At 37.6% G+C, this 16,788-nt stretch overlaps 3 protein-coding genes across 4 annotated transcripts; 1 reads left to right on the forward strand and 2 right to left on the reverse strand.

The window, feature by feature from the left end:
• Positions 1-525: 525 nt before the first annotated feature.
• On the reverse strand, positions 526-6,089 carry chmp4ba (charged multivesicular body protein 4Ba). The gene is made up of 5 exons (XM_027010768.2): positions 5,719-6,089; positions 3,031-3,208; positions 2,395-2,509; positions 2,095-2,221; positions 526-1,929 (listed from the first exon to the last, which is right to left on the reverse strand). The coding sequence occupies exons 1-5, from the start codon at positions 5,900-5,902 to the stop codon at positions 1,862-1,864; spliced, it is 672 nt and encodes a 223-aa protein (XP_026866569.1). The 5' UTR covers positions 5,903-6,089; the 3' UTR covers positions 526-1,861.
• A 1,485-nt stretch (positions 6,090-7,574) lies between these two features.
• On the forward strand, positions 7,575-8,513 carry atp5f1e (ATP synthase F1 subunit epsilon). The gene is made up of 3 exons (XM_027010764.2): positions 7,575-7,691; positions 8,105-8,229; positions 8,377-8,513. Coding segments are annotated over exons 1-3 (159 nt in total). The 5' UTR covers positions 7,575-7,659; the 3' UTR covers positions 8,379-8,513.
• tubb1 (tubulin, beta 1 class VI) lies at positions 8,371-12,683 on the reverse strand. Of its 2 annotated transcripts, none has more exons than XM_027010762.2 (4): positions 12,608-12,683; positions 11,692-11,800; positions 11,117-11,227; positions 8,371-10,792 (listed from the first exon to the last, which is right to left on the reverse strand). In XM_027010762.2, the coding sequence occupies exons 1-4, from the start codon at positions 12,662-12,664 to the stop codon at positions 9,660-9,662; spliced, it is 1,410 nt and encodes a 469-aa protein (XP_026866563.1). In that variant the 5' UTR covers positions 12,665-12,683; the 3' UTR covers positions 8,371-9,659. The 2 variants fall into 2 exon arrangements, with proteins under 2 accessions (XP_026866563.1, XP_026866564.1); XM_027010763.2 differs by having other exon boundaries at positions 11,692-11,843; positions 12,608-12,652.
• Positions 12,684-16,788: the final 4,105 nt, after the last annotated feature.

A 16,788-nucleotide genomic window follows, 5' to 3' on the forward strand; every position in this document is an offset into this window, starting at 1 on the left:
AAATTTAACTACCTCTCCCTCTTTAACTACCTCACTGCACCATGTGAAAAAGAACCAGCAGGAAATACATAATCAATCAGTGAAAAATATTTAATACATTTTAATAACAGTATTAATAAATCTAACATGAAAACATACAAATTATAGATACTGCCTGTACAATCACATTGCATTACCCCATAAAGCATGTACAATCAGACTTTCCGTCAATTTTAATGATAATGAAAACCATCAAAGTGTCACTGCCAGCTACTGAAAGTATGCACATAATGTACCAACCAGTATATTACTAGGTGGAAGCATAGATCAATGGACTAGGGGATACTTTGAAAGGATACTTCAAATTTTGCCAGTTTTCTGATGACAACTAATGACATTGGAAAATCATAATCATTTCATATACTACCAACTGATGCATTCTAAGTTTTAATAATTTAAAGGAGAATTATATATGTTGAATCTATTTTCACTCAAATAAATTAGGGTCAAATCACCAAGTTTTCAACAAAATCTAAGAAAAGGGGATCATTTGGCAAAACATTTAATTTAGGTATAGTTAGAACATTGAAAGGCAAGGCAGGAAAATGTAAGAATGCGAGGGTGTATATGGGAAAACAAGAGAGTCCCATACTCGCAACCAATCAATCATCAGAAAACAAGCTCTTCTGAGCATGACAAAATAAACTTAAGTGTCATACAGATGTATTTATTTCTTTCTCTTTCCATCTCAGGGAACATATTAACAGGAACAGTACATTTTATATAACAAAAATGTAACCTTTGTACCAGGATGAACCTGAGAATATTAAAGTAACCAACTCCACAAAGTAAAACATGATATTAAATCAATCTGCACCACCACCATCTCTTGCAAACCTGTTCAAACACACTCACTTTTCTATCAGACAAAAATAAGCTTGTATTTCATTGGAGATATACAACTCTTATCCCACAACGCAAACCATTTCTAGTGTTAGCAGACTTTGGAGATTATATTTGTATACATGCTCTCACACAAGCATTTCAGAAACATCTGTTTTCAGGGATAGGAGAGAATATATTTTCAATTACTCACAACCAGCACATAAAGAGCTCAGTATGCCTTTGCTGTTTTTGCAAAGTACACATCAAACGTTTGATTTTAAATCATAGTGCCACCTAATGTATGTCCACGGTAGAGGGACTAAAGAAGAAACAAATTTTGTGTATATGTAAACACAGATTTTATTTTCGTTTTCATTGTATCAGCATGATGTGAAGTGTACCTTACAGATACTCAATATATTAAGTTAATTATAGAAAATTAGTGTTCTTTTAACATCGTGTTAATAATTGGGGAGAAAACAAAATGTACAGCACACTTTTACTCCAATCAGAATATTGGAAGGTCAATGCAGATTGTTTGTGGACATGCATGTCTGCAAGGTGGATTCAACTCTGTTGCTCTGCCAACAAAAGCATTATTCTGTGCATGGACAGAAGATGCTTTGCCAGTTAACAACAAAATGTGGATAAATGCATCAAATATTAGGGGATCACAGAAAAACAATTTTACATTACATTAAGCCTTTTTTTCTTCTTACGTCTTCTGTCTTCATGGTTCACAGATGAAGCCACAGCACTGAGAGATGCACAGCCTTCGCTTAGATAACTTGTGCTGACATTAAAAGCATGGCAAGTAGCATTTGAATAGTAGTATTTGTGGCTGAAGTGGTGTTTGCTTTTCTCTTGTCTATTCATGAAGAGGCTACTCATCTCGGTTCCAAAGACTTCAATCTAAACTATAAAGTCCTCCCGGTTCCAACAGTTGTACATATTTGTGTGTGGGGTGTATGCACATATGGATGTAGAACAGCAGTTGTTAATTGGCTGCCCAGGCCTCCAAATCTTTCATGTCATCTTCATCTTCTTCTGCTTTTTGATGCTTTGCTACAATTACAAACACAAAACTTTAAATTTGCAACAATTCTATTATCTTGAAGCTTGCAGTACAGGACTGTAGTAATCTATGTATATGATAGTAATATGTAAATGCCACCATGTTGTGGAACATTAAGTACAAGTGCATGTAGTAAATACTATTAAGAGAAGTACCTGGTCTGGCAGGTAAAGATGTGGAGGGCACATTTGGCAGTGGTACATTCTCTGTGCTTCCAATCTCCAGAAGGTTCTTATCCAGCTCCTCCTGTTCCAGCTCCTCCAATTCAGCCAGTAGCTCATCCTAGAAAAAGATTAAACACACAAAAACGCACGTGCACACACAGTAAGAACAGCTGGAAATGAACCATAACCATAACAGTGCTCATCTTTTATTAAAGAAAAAAAAAAAACATGATGAAAGAGATGTTAGAAGTTGGGTATGTTTAGAATGTCTTGTGGCATGCTCCATCTTACCTCATCAAACTCCTCACCAAAACCAACAGGTTTTGAAATTGCATCTGAGATTTCCTGTGCCAGTTCCTGCTGTTCCGTGATGTCTTGCATTAATTCATCCACTTTGTCTATGTCCCTGAAGAACAACAGGAAACAAAAAAGACACATACATATATACATACATATATATCTATATATATATATACACACACACATACATACACACATACATACATACATACATACATACATACACACACACACATACATACATACATACGCACGCACGCACGCACGCACACACGCACGCACGCACACACGCACGCACGCACACACATACATATACATACATACATGCATGCATACATACACAATTTTGATTCTGAGCATCTATATGGCTATAAACGTACCCACAAAAAAGATTAGGCAAACTGAAGCCCCCTAGCTCTGTGGTGGTTTTTAGAGCTGAGCCCTTTCCTCAAAACTAATTCACTGATATTCGAACTTTGTTGCTTCAGATATGAAATGCATTTAGAAAATGTAGCAAAATAAAGAGCAAATTGCAAATAGACTGCTTAGACTTCAGAATGCAATACTTAGCAGTACAATTTACAAAACCTCTAATCAATACAGGAGATTAGATTATTAACCACCCACATGTTATCATGAGCAGCCTTCATGGCCTTTGCAGCAAATCCCATGTTCTTGATGACCTCAGTGTTAGTGTTGGCATTCTCCAGCGCCTCCCTCTGGAATTCAATGGTGGACAAGGTTCCATCGATTTGAGCCAACTGCTTCTCATATCGCTTTTTACGCTTCAATGCCTGCAGGGCAGCTGTTTCAAACCAAAGAGGACAAACCAATTATTAAAGTTTTTATACATATATATTTAAAATATTCAAAGCGATGACAACTCCTTAGTGCAAATACATTTTATGCCATCATATTCCTTCACTTTTATAGTCAACCCAATCTGACTGATACCCAAGATATAAAAGATGTGGGCTTGAGAAAAAAAAAAAAATACTGTACACATTTTGAGTTTATTTTATACACAGTTTGATTATTCACACATGTAACAAATGAAATAAACCTTGATTACAACCACTTTAAAAGAGTTTCTAACTTCTAATTTCATAATTTGGAGATATCAATGTGATCAAAAGCCAAAAAAGCCTAAAAGCCTGATATCCACAGTCTGCAATAAACACAAGCACTGTCATCAGCACACCAGTAAATAAGGAAAAGATGACAAGACAATTAACAGGAGATGTCTGAGCAGACAATTAGTTGCGGACAAAAAAAAAAAACAGCTCCCAAATCAATAAATTTCATTAAACTCATTAACTGTATTTTCAATAAAATCACAAACATTAATTAAAACTTTTAAGCAAGAAAAGAAATGTCAATATGGCTTCATGACATGGATTTTAGTGATTGGTAGTTCTACTTCAAACCACAAGAGGGCCCATATTACACGCAATACTCTATAGATGAACCTTTCTCAAACTCATAGGAGCTACAGTAGCCTAAATTTAACATGATCTGATTAGAATTCATAAGCATAAAAGTAGAGTTTACAATGCTCTATAAGGCCATAAAGAAACCATGGGCATAGAGAAGGTGAGCCATGATAGCAATCATTATCAAAAGAATTTAGAAAACTAAGATTAATGCTTCAGTATGAAGGCACTATTTATTATCACTATTCCATAACAGGCACTTGAGCAGATATTTGTCATATTTGATTAACAATATAATGCTGAATGAAATAAAAGTGCAAAGGAAAATGCCAAATTGAAAAAAGAATAGATGCATTTGTAAATTTCTACCCCACACCTGCCATTTTAATATATTTTAGGGAAAACAAATAAGCATCACATTAAATAGGCTACATGCCCAAATCTTTACCCACCCTCAAAAATGACATCAATGACATTATAAAGCTAAATCGTGATTTTAATAAGAAATGTCATAAAATAGTAGTAACTGTTTTATATTCAAAGTGGAATTATTGACTCATCTACTTACAGCTTTTTGTACAATTACATCTTAAAACTGTGAGGCACCCGTTTGCTTGCACAGATTAAACCAAATTAAAACCAAGTGCTAAGAAGTAGTGATTTAAGAACTGTCTGCAGTTTCAGGCACCTGAGTGAAAATTTAAGCATGTATTTAGCAATTATTCAACCATTTTAAATAGATGATGTGTTAAAATAATGTGTCATGAAAATAAACACACACTACTACATCAGTCACAAAAATTAACTTGGGTATATATTAAATTTTTTGACAAATCTGAATGGTACAAATCTTCAACCACAAACTCCTCCTATGTGGTATGAATAGAACAACATATCAGATTTCTGCAGTTCTCAAATTTTGCCTCCAACATTACAATAAAGCATTATAAAAGGCATAACTTGACAAGTAAACACATGTGGCTACAATCAAACTGATATTTCTCACCCTCCCACGAGTGCAAGACTCATTGCTGCCATTGCTTATTTGATTCCCATTCAGTAATTTCTCAATATCATTTATTTCTGCTTTTCAAAAAGCACTGCTTGCAAACAAAATATTGCTTCTATTTCTGGATTCAATTTCTAAGTTTTCCTTGCTCTACCATTACTTCGGCCACTTCTGGAGACAAGAAAGAGCCTGCAAAAATAATTTCTGTTATTCTATACCACAAAAAGAAGGACGTGCTCCGTCTACAGTAACATGGCGTGAATCCATATGCCAAGCACCGGTAACTTGTGGGTCTTGTTAAATGATCTTGTTAGTCTTAGCGTGATAATGCAAGACAGGTAATTACCATGGACATCCTGTACTATAAATCTGTAATACATTCTTAAATATGAAAGAAGAACAATCCGTTCTAAATGCCACGTATTGTTTCTTTACTAACTAGCTATACTACACGGGGTCATCTTACTGTCAAATTAAAAAGTAACGTTAACACAGTTATCTAGCTCAGCCTTTTACACCAGCAATTAACAGCAATTAAGCCAGCTAGCTATTTTAATAGCGCATTCCCTCGCTAGTAATGTTACAAATATGGTTTAAAACGGCATCTCTCGAAACTAGCAAATTAGCTATCTTAGCTTAGTACTACTACCTTAGTACTACAGGTAAAATGGCAAGTTAAATTACATAGCTAATTAGCTATCATATAGCTAGATAGCTAATTAGCTATCATATAGCTAGAGTTAGCTAGCTATCTTAGCTATCTAATGTTAGCAATGCTACCTAGCTAACGCTAGGTAGGTAGTAACAGAGCTGTCGTTACTTCCTTCTCCCTGGCAGGTATCTAATTTAATATTAAACCCACCCTGACCTTACCTCTTTTGTTCTTTGTGCCGTTTCTCTTTGCCGTGAGGAGTTCCTGGTCAATCTTCTTTTCCAAAAATTCCTGTTTCTTAGTCAACATATCCTCTGTATCTCGAAGTCGCTGGATAGCCTCTTGAGGGCTGGGAGATTTACCTCCTTTGCCACCGCTACCAAACAACTTTCCAAACAAAGACATCCTGGCTCCTAATTAGAATAACGAATGTATTTTTTCTCTAAATTCACAAAAACTTTTTATTTACTTGTGACCTTAAAATAAATTCAGTAATGTATAACGGTGGCCTCTTTCTGTCACTGACCAAACGGGGATGGGGTTGTTGTTGTTTCTTCTTCCTCTTCGCTAACCAGGCCTTGTGACGATAAAACGTCACGCGGACGTGACTCACGTAGTGATATAACCGAACGTGCGAGCAGCGTAGACTTTCGGCCAATCCAACGCACAATCTACAATATCCAGTATTTTCCCCCTTTGCGGCGGACTTACATGTGCGTTCCGAGAAAGTCTGCAGAGAAGAAGGGTTAATTCTGTCATTCGTGCAGGCCATACGATTGCTAATGCACACTTTTTGCGAGCGTAGTCTTCTTGAGATGCAGATATCCAGGATTTGACGACATAAACGAAAGAAGTTATTTCGATTACAGATTTTTAAATCAGTTTAATTAATACGTTATCTACTAACATATATGTTGAACCTTAGGGCGCTTTTTAAAAAATTTAAATTGACGTATGATCTTCGTTAACAGCTGTTCTTTTCAGCTGCTCTTTGGGGAGAACGAAGGAGACGTTCTTGACAGCCTGCCATAAATCCATTTTACTCCTCAGGTGAGGAGTCACTAGAGATAGACATCGTCGCGTTAAATGCACCATTCAATGTTCATAGTTTTGACAGAGATCTACTACTCTGGAGAGTTTATAACAGCACACTTGCTCTAATATTCAGATGCCCCTGAAAGCTTTTATTACCTGGATCAAACATGCTAGAATAAGGTTGGCACTAAACTGTGCAGGATGGTAGATCTCCAGAATCAGGATTTGGGACCCCTGCATTAAAGTGATTTAGTTGCCGTAAATGACCTACATCATAGTTTGGTAACTTGATAGCCTGAAGTTAGAAACTGTTCTGTCACCCATTTGTCCTAAACTGGATGTTATAGTACTCCCTACAAGACAGTAGCCTGGTAAACTGTGTTCTTGTTAACTGCAGTCCACTGTGATTTTGTGAACCTTCCTCAGGCGTTTTTAATGACATCTACTGTAAGGCTGGAGGTTTGTTGGCAATGATGAGCACTTCTGGTCACAAGCAGAGCCAGACATGCTGCCAGTGAGGATGCTCTCAGTGATGCATCTGTAGATGCGGGTGAGAATATTAGGTGCAGCAAGTAAATCTTACAGAAACTGGGCAGATCTTAGTTTATCAAGCTAACAGCTCTGTTTGGGCAGTGGTAGCTCAGTGATTAAGGTACTTGACTAGTTAGGTACTGGACTGCTCGGGCAACCTAATCGCACACAATTGGCAACCTAATTGTGCAAGCAACCCACAGAATAAATTAGCAGAGAATTCCCATTATATTGTGCTAGTCCATAGTGCCATATGTTTTAAATTCAAACGACCACGATCAAATATTGCAATACATAAATTGTATTGAAAATATATGTGGGTTAAACATTATGTATAAGAATAATTTAATAATAAGTTATTAAATTATTTAATAATAAGTAATAATAAGTTATTTAAGAATAACTGAAGAATGGTTCAAAAAGTAGGGATGGTCTCCCTATTTAAGTGGCTGACGATTGAATGACATTGAAACTAGCCAGTTAAAAATAAGACTTTGGGTGATGACGTCGTTCCGTTTTTGCAGGGTTTTTTTTTCGCCCTTGGTAGCTACTTGTGGTTGGAAGCTCTCATCCGGTGTAGCATATTCGCCAGAAAAATGGTTTCATATTGGAGACAAGCAGGGCTAAGGTATGTTATTAATAATAGTCATTACCAAGCAGTAGACTGTTTATATTCAATAATAGCAATGTCGATGTCCTACGTCCTTAGAAATGCCTGCGTACACATGGCTAATTCGGAGTTTAGCTAGCAGGGTTACAAGCTCTCAGCTAGCTAGCTAGCTAGCTAGCTAAAGAACCTTGGCCGAGCTCATACAGAATTGCATTAATATAAAATGGTCTTTACACGGGCGTGTATCTAAATGCGTAGCTGGGAAATCTAGACAATTCAGATCTAAGTCATACAGTCATAAGGTCATACAGAAAATTAATTTATGCATTTTGCTCAACACAGATACGGAAAGATTTACCACCTTACTCGGGTAAAGCTAGCGTTACTGCATTTCTTAAAATTATTTTGCTAGATAACGTTTGTCTTTTTAGCTATATTAGGTACTCGGCAATCTGCGCCAGGGTCGTACGGGCAGCCCTGAAACCCCAGTTGAAAACAGAGGCTGTGAAAAATGCCGAAGCCAGCGTGAAAGTCACTAAATTGAAGACAGTTTCATGTGAGTATCTGTTTAAGCAAATGAGGATGATATATACATTGCAGTAACCTAGCTATTTGCCCACCAAGCGGTGCGCTAAATGTCAAGAGCCTGCAGTCGTTGTCACCAAATTGGTAGGCTATAGCTCAATTCTCTTTTTCTTTGTAGGAGCTGTGACGGAAACCTATTATCCAAGTTTCATGGAAAGATTAAGGATTAGATATTTCCACCCCACCAAAAGATGGTAGAAGACTTTAGTTTAACACAGTTTATCCATTTAATAATAAATTATGATTAATCCCAAATGTCTCCTTTCTCGTTTATGCTCAACAGCGGTCGCAGTTTTGCTTGTGGGAAATGTATTACTCCAAAGAATGTTCAGATGATGTCTTTATAATAACAATAGTATAAGGCTATTTGTTAAAATGACATTCGCATTCAAAATCAGTTTAACTGTTTGTTTGTTTTTCACAGAAAATTGCAAGGAATTAAACTGTAATACCATGTGCAGCAATGCAGATATACATGCCAGTTTTTAAGTATGCCTTTCTCAAAGCCATGATGGTTTTTGTCTAATTTATCTGCAGCTAGACTTAACTAAAGTCTGTTAAGGGAAACTGTCTTCTGTGCTGCTTATCAATATCTGCAGAGTTGGTGCTGTTTAATCATGTCCTCTCAGGCTGCAAGTCAGGAGAGGGTGACATGCCAGTTCTGAGGGACTGCTCGATGGTTCAGTTTTTCATGAGGGTATCATGCATTGCTTCATGGTTAACATGTTTTCTCTGTTTAATTTCACAAACATTATCGATGAGAATTATGTATAGTCATTTGATTATTTTATTTCAGTATTTACAATGAAGGTTTTCACGTATCCAGTATGACAGTGTATCCTGATACTAATAAAACATGCATAGAAATTTAGAAATGGAAAAAGAAGCAAGACAAGTGTTTTACACAGTCTACAGCAGAAAGTATTCACAATGATCTGAACAATCATTGTGAATAGCAAATTCCTTTGTTTTCAAAAGCTTGAAATCAGAAGTTATAAAATGCTAAACAAAATGAAACATTCCACCTTTGATAAATTCACAGCAAACAGATGAAATGGTTTTGTCATCTTAATGTTACAGCATGAAGCATGTTTCCTTTACCCATTAAAGTTAACATTTATAAATTGTATAAGACAAAGTAGAATATTGTATAAACCAAATTTCAAACATTCTCCAACATTGAAGAGGATCAAGTTAATGGACATTAAAGCATTAATCATTTCTCTCTTTCTCTTTTTATATCAATAAATAAAGGTCTATATTAAAACATGATTTTTAGCCAATTTCTGGACAAACAACGTGCATTGAAAACGTGAAATATTTAAGATATAAGACAATTGGCAGCAAAAAAATGTTGAGAAATCTTATGAAGTCACTCAGCTCTAGTTATTACATTAAGCCTCACACTGTGATGGTAGTTTCTGTCACTGTCTCAGTCTTAATCTCTACCTTAGTGCTTGTTTCCCTTGTAGAAGGTCCCTCCACTTCCATCACTTCCTCATCTGGCTCCCACTCCAGTTCAGCTGTGGCATCTTGGTACTGCTGGTACTCAGACACCAGGTCATTCAGGTTGCTCTCTGCTTCTGTAAACTCCATTTCGTCCATTCCCTCTCCAGTATACCAGTGCAGGAAAGCTTTGCGTCGGAACATCATGGCAAATTGTTCCCCAACTCGCCGGAATATCTCCTGGATAGCTGTGTTGTTTCCAATAAAGGTTGAAGCCATTTTGAGGCCCCGTGGTGGAATGTCACATACAGCTACTTTAACATTGTGAGGAATCCAGTCTACAAAGTAGTTGCTGTTTTTCTGTTGAATGGCAAGCATTTGTTCGTCAACCTCTTTGGTAGACATGCGACCACGGAAAATGCCGGCAACGGTGAGGTAGCGCCCATGACGGGGGTCACATGCTGTCATCATGTTACGGGCATCAAACATTTGCTGGGTGAGTTCAGGTACAGTTAGAGCACGATACTGCTGACTACCCCTTGCAGTGAGAGGAGCAAAGCCAGGCATGAAAAAATGAAGGCGTGGGAAAGGCACCATGTTGACGGCCAGCTTGCGGAGGTCAGCGTTGAGTTGACCTGGGAAGCGCAGTGAGGTTGTGACCCCACTCATGGTTAAGGACACAAGGTGGTTAAGATCTCCATAAGTTGGTGTTGTGAGCTTGAGTGTACGGAAGCAGATGTCGTAAAGTGCCTCATTATCGATGCAGTACGTCTCATCTGTGTTCTCTATTAGTTGGTGAATTGACAGTGTTGCATTATAAGGTTCTACTACTGTGTCAGAAACCTTAGGTGATGGCATGATGCTAAAGCTATTCATAATGCGGTCTGGGTATTCCTCCCGGATTTTGTTGATGATGAGGGTGCCCATTCCTGAACCAGTGCCACCACCCAAAGAGTGAACAAACTGGAAGCCCTGCATGCAATCACAGCTCTCAGCTTCATTCCGGACACGATCCACTACTTGCTCTACTAGCTCTGCCCCTTCGGTGTAGTGACCTTTTGCCCAGTTATTTCCAGCTCCAGAATTCCCTGTTGATCAATACAAAAGAAAATATGTATGAGGAATTTAACTGCAGTTGTACAAACAGAAACAGAACTATAACTTTTAGTTTGTAATTGGTAACAATATAATCCTATTTTGTATCTTTAGCTAACAGCAATATACATCACAACATATTTAATAAAATGGACCATAAATGTTCAATAAATTAGTTTGACAGCTAGATTAGTTACTTTAGTCCTTGCCACTGATTTTAAGTCATATTTATCTCATTTTTTACCAATTTGCTCAATGCATATTAAAGATATTAATAAGGCTCCATAGAAATGAAAAGTACTTCCTTTTGGACTCACCATGTATGAAATTGTCAGGTCTGAAGAGCTGTCCTATGCGACTTCCTCTCACACTGTCCATTGTACCTGGTTCCAGATCCACTAGCAGTGCCCTAGGAACGTACTTCCCACCTGAGGGAAGTATGAGTAATAAAATGCTCTGAATAAGAACTCTCAATTGCTTAAATATTACAGTGCACTTGTATTGCACAATATGCTGTTTCCTTTGCCCTAATGGATCTGATTCAAATTAAGATGTTGAAGACTTAATGAGCTTTTTCTGAAATGAGAAACACTGGTGTAACTTTAAATTGCAGGCTTACATTGATCACTACAACTAACAATATACAATACAGTTGTTTTGTATTTTTAATGGTGTCTATATATTATTTAATAATGAGCCAATTCCCTAGGAAAGGCCTGGTCTTGGATCAAATTGCAGTACCAATAATGAACCACCATTGTAAATTATTTTTGGTCTAAGTAAAGAGTCTGGAAAACTAGTCCCAAATGTTTTACAATTTCTCAATTAAATTTTATCCAAAACTGTTAACAAAAAAAAAACCAATATAATATTCTGAAACTGAGTATTTTACCATGTGCTTCATTAAAGTAGACATTAATCCTCTCCAGCTGTAGGTCCATATCACCCTCATATGTTCCCACTGCATTGATACCATGTTCATCACTGATCACCTCCCAGAACTTCAAACACAAGCAGAGATTTTATTCACCTTTATCAAGAAACCTAGACATAAATACAGATCATCTTCACATACTGGATTTAGCCCCAGAAATAAACTACAGAGAATTTATTACAGTAAATGCACAAGTACTATAAACTAGTATAAAATAGGTACCCAGTCTTGTAATTTGTACCAAATTTTGTCCAACACAGAACTCCGGTGTAGACCTTCTACAATATGGCTGCCTTTCTCTTACAATTGAAAGTTACTTTAGCTGTTCATTATGGAGTTATTGTCTTTCTGTTCTGTATTTGAGACCGTGCCTCACATGTCTTTTTGATAAAGCCACCCCACCCTTGCTGCACTCTTTCTCGTGTGTTATCTTTTAGTTGATATGAATGAGAGGAAACACCCTGTCACTTTGAGTACAAGTGACATTGTGCCATAACTCTATCTAAAAATACTTTATTGTTATAAAAAATTGGCTATTGGTACATTTAAACTGTTATATATAGATGTATATATTTTTTGCTGATTATAAAGTTCATTAACTTAACAGAGACACCATGAAATCCAATATATGATGAATGTAGAAACTACTGCATGAGAAATCTATAAATGTTAATTTTAACAATTTTAACTGGATATTAATAAGAATATGTATTAGTTTGGAAGTGATCATTTTACTTGAATATGTAGGAACAAATTACACTTACACACACATGCATACACACACTATATATATATATATATATATATATATATATATATATATATATATATATATAATAGTAAATTAAATTAAAATATTTTTAATATCTCTTACCTTTGAGCCGATCTGATTCCCACACTGTCCAATCTGAAGATGAACAATTTCACGCATGGTGAGCAGGTTGGCACTTCCTAAGAGAATATACAGTGAAGTGCCCACTGGGAGTATTATATCTATGCTGATGTCACCACAAGGGAGTCACCTTCTCTACCACATCATATAATATTTTGAGAGGTTATTATAGTGACTTTTCATTAATAACACATTAGTGTCTTTTACTATGGTGTTATATCATGAATGTTTATTTAATTAAAAGTTTAATACCTATGATTTGCATTTGATATTATTATAATGTAATACTATGTAATGTTACACTTACCATTAGCAACAATAAACTGAGCAATGTTTTTTTAAATGCACTTCATAACTTACGCTGTGTATGATATATAGTTATATTCTCTTTATGTGGGAAAAAGAAATCATAATAACATGTCATTTATGCTTTTTCAGTAAACACAACTAAAAAAAAAACATTTAGTTTGGCGGAGGGCTGTCCCTGGTCTGTGTATGATAAGACTCTATCTGTAACATTCAGACACAGCCTGACAAAGAGACACAGTCATTCCTGTCAGCATGTGTGTTTTTGCATAAGCATTAAGTTGGTTTAGAGATGGGATGAGTCTATGCTTTTGACAAATAAAACTGTAAAAGCACTAATTCACCATTACAGGCCACTAAAGCACTTAAGAGATAATAGGTTGGCTTTATAGTAGGTAAAACTAAATGATTGTGAATGCATTTCTGTAGTTTTAAATATAATTATCAACATGAAACACAGCTCTGGAAAAAATTAAGAGACCACTCCAATTTTTTCTTAAATCATGTAAATCATGAATCTTTACATGTATGGGAGCTATTCCATTCCCATGTCTGTTGAATTCCAACACATTCTACTTAATGATGTATTGATTAGTTACTATGTTAACCTGAACAACTTATATAAACAATGTGAAAGACTGGTGGAGCTTTCAAAACACATGAAAGCTATGACTGAAAAGCTGGTTATTCCACCAAATATTGATTTGTGAACTCTTTCTAACTTAAAACATTAGTATTCATATAACTTGTTTACTTTGCATTATTCAAGGTGTGAAAATGCATCTTTTTATGAATCTTATTTTTTGGCCATTATTTTGATCATTTTCTGCAAATAAATGCTCTAAATTACAATAATTTGTAGTAGTCTTTATTTGTTCTAGACGATGTAGATAATGGACTTGGTTGCACTAAAGACATTTTACCATGACTTCTGTGTAAATGTCATTTGTAGGTTTCTTTTGGTGTATAACAAAACAATTAAATAAGTTTAGGCTGCAAGTATTTCTGTGCTGTCAGGGTTAGAGTTAGATCAAATCACAGGTCTTACCAAGATAGGGACATACAATATGAAGCTCAGCTATGCTTCTCACCTAATATTATTTAAATAGAATGATTAAAAACAATCAAATATGTTTTTAATTTGTTGTGTCTGGCATTTTACAGCTTGGCAAGAAAAGTTGCATTTATGACAAGCCATTGCCACAGATTGCACATAACATAATTGAGACCCAAACATGTGTCCAACTACTATTAATGGAAGTCATGAAACACCCTATGGTGAAAGGAAGGACTGAGCTATTCCACCTTCAAGGAGCTTGGAGAGCAAAAATAAATTTACTGCAGATGTAGGCTGTCTAACTTAAATGTGTATTCATCATGAAGCCTTTTATGTTAGATCTTTCTCTCTCCCTTTCTCTATGTCTTTGTTTGTTCAGCGGTACTGCAGTAGACAATATGAGGTGGGTACTCAGAAACAGCAGACACACTAATGTGGAGTAGGACAAGTGTTTCTTTTTTGTGGTTATTTTTTTAGGTTCATTCTAAATTAAACACTTCAAATGCTGGAACTTTCATGGTTTTGAGCTGAAATGAAATAAGAGAGAGCTATTTGTATCAATTTCACCTCCGTGTAATTACATTGTATTTCTATTACCGACGATGCTACCTAGTGAGGTAAACTTATATGTAAAATAAAACCACATAATATCCACTGAATCAGAGGTGCACTGGTATTACTTTAATTTTACTATACAGTAGAAATTAAATCACTGCAGTGTTTGCTCTGTCCCTACAGTTAGTAAATAAATGTGGCGATGGTGGCACATAGGAGGTGGGAGGCAAGGTTGAGCCAAAGTGCTCTTTATTCTCCTTTATTTAAATTAGACAAAAACCACAACAACAATGAGACAATACTTAGTCCACTACTTTGTGTAGCGATCTACAACGGGGAAGCGAGCAGTCCGGCCTTTCATTAATGTGCAGCACCTTCACTCGGCTGGTATACAGGTCCGGGCCGTACCCCTCCCAGTCCACCATGTACCCGTTACCTTGCCTCTGGAAATCAAGTAGGCTTTGTACCCTATAAGCCAGTCCCCCTTCCATGTCTATGGGCGGGGGCGGGGTATCCGAGGAACCAGTTTCTTCCGCGAGAGGGCTTTCCTCTTGGAATCTGCAATAAATCTGTGTAGCCACTGATGCGTTTCCTCCCAGACCTGTTTGCTGCATCTTTCCCACTGGTTCGTCTGATGCTGGGCTGTTCCAGGGGTAGAGCGTTGGCTGATATCCTAAAACGCACTCAAAAGGCATTAAACCAGTCCCAACGTGACACAGCGAATTTTGCACATACTCGGCCCAGGAAAGGTAAGTACACCAGGTTTTGGGGTGTTGTTGACTATAAAGTCGCAGTAACTTGCCCAATTCCTGATTGACCCTTTCTACCTGACCATTAGCTTGGATTTGGTATCCAGAAGTCAGGCTGACTAATATTTTTTCTGAGGAGTTCCTTCCACACTCTCAAAGTGAATTGAGGTCCCCTGTCTGAAACAAGGTCCTCCGGTACAATTGCCTGAAGATATGTCGGAAGAGTAGATCAGCTGTTTCTAGGGCTGTAGGCAATCCAGTTAAAGGAATAAACCGGACCATTTTAGAGAACCGATCAACAATCACTAGGACGACCGTATTACCCTCAAAGGCAGGAAAGTCAGTTACTAAGTCCACCATGATGTGTGACCACAGGCACAGGGGAGTAGGCAATGGAAGCAGATGACCTGCAGGAGGGGTGTGAGGTGTCTTGTTGCATGTGCAGTCCAAGCATGAATCCATGTAACTCACCACCTCTTTGTTCATAGCGTACCACCAGTACCGTGTGCTTATCAGCTGGGCTATGCGGGTAGATCCCGGATGCTCCGTCCCTAATGAGGTGTGTGCCCATCTGATAAGGGCATGACGATGTTTGGGGAGCATGTAGAGTCGGTTGGGTGGACAGTGCAGATGGGGATTGGGCGTGGCTATTTGCCGGTCAAAATCCCAACTCAAGGACCCCAGGAAACAAGAGGGAGAAAGAACTGGTCCCGAACTGGTCGACTGAGCCTCTGCGATGTTGCTGCGTGATGTTGTCGGGAAAGAAAACCGCCAGAAGAAGAGTGACTACCTTGCTTGCCTGGCATTCAGTCGTTTGGTAGTCTGGAGGTACTCCAGGTTTTTGTGGTCCATGATCACCATAAAGGGGTGTCGCACTCCCTCTAGCCAATTTCTCCATTCTTCCAACGCAAGTCTCATTACTAGGAGCTCTCGGTCTCCGACTCCGTAATTCCTCTCTGCCAGGCTCAGTTTTCGTGAAAAGTAGACTATGGGCCTCCGTTTGTCCCCTTAGTAGGTCAGTGAGAGGTTTAGCCAGCATGCTTAAGGATTTAATAAATCTTCTATAGAAATTCACAAATCCAAGGAACTGTTGTAACTCCTTATGAGTCTGCGGTCTTGGCCAGGCCATCACAGCCTCCACCTTGCTGGATTGCATACACACGCTGCCCTCCTGAATGATGTAACCTAAGAAGATTACCTCTCTGCAGTGGAATTCATACTTCTCTGCCTTGCAGTAGAGGGAGTTTCGCAATAGGGTACAGAGAACGGTCCTTACGTCTCGCACATGTTGGTCCCAGGAGGAGGAATAGACAACGGATCTACCCAAGACTTCCCTTAAGACCTCGTTGCTGTATGCTTGGAAGATAGAAGGAGCCGTGGCCAGGCCGTACGGCAGTACTAAATATTTATAATGCACTGATGTGCTGAAGGCAGTTTTTCACTCGTCACCCTCTCTAATCCTTATGAGGTTGAATGCACTACGTAGGTCTAATTTA

Source organism: Electrophorus electricus, chromosome 3, assembly GCF_013358815.1.
Source record: "Electrophorus electricus isolate fEleEle1 chromosome 3, fEleEle1.pri, whole genome shotgun sequence".
NCBI classification, from domain to species: Eukaryota; Metazoa; Chordata; class Actinopteri; order Gymnotiformes; family Gymnotidae; genus Electrophorus; species Electrophorus electricus.

Excerpts from the sequence above, each read along its gene's own strand:
- chmp4ba (XM_027010768.2), bottom strand. The coding sequence starts at position 5,902 with ATGTCTTTGTTTGGAAAGTTGTTTGGTAGCGGTGGCAAAGGAGGTAAA. Across the intron at positions 3,209-5,718 it reads CGGCACAAAGAACAAAAGAG|CTGCCCTGCAGGCATTGAAG; the intron begins GTAAGGTCAGGG and ends GGTTTGAAACAG. Across the intron at positions 2,510-3,030 it reads AAGGCTGCTCATGATAACAT|GGACATAGACAAAGTGGATG; the intron begins GTGGGTGGTTAA and ends GTTGTTCTTCAG.
- atp5f1e (XM_027010764.2), top strand. The coding sequence starts at position 7,660 with ATGGTTTCATATTGGAGACAAGCAGGGCTAAG. Across the intron at positions 7,692-8,104 it reads TGGAGACAAGCAGGGCTAAG|CTATATTAGGTACTCGGCAA; the intron begins GTATGTTATTAA and ends TTGTCTTTTTAG.
- tubb1 (XM_027010762.2), bottom strand. The coding sequence starts at position 12,664 with ATGCGTGAAATTGTTCATCTTCAGATTGGACAGTGTGGGAATCAGATC. Across the intron at positions 11,228-11,691 it reads CTACTTTAATGAAGCACATG|GTGGGAAGTACGTTCCTAGG; the intron begins GTAAAATACTCA and ends TACTTCCCTCAG. Across the intron at positions 10,793-11,116 it reads ACCTGACAATTTCATACATG|GGAATTCTGGAGCTGGAAAT; the intron begins GTGAGTCCAAAA and ends ATTGATCAACAG.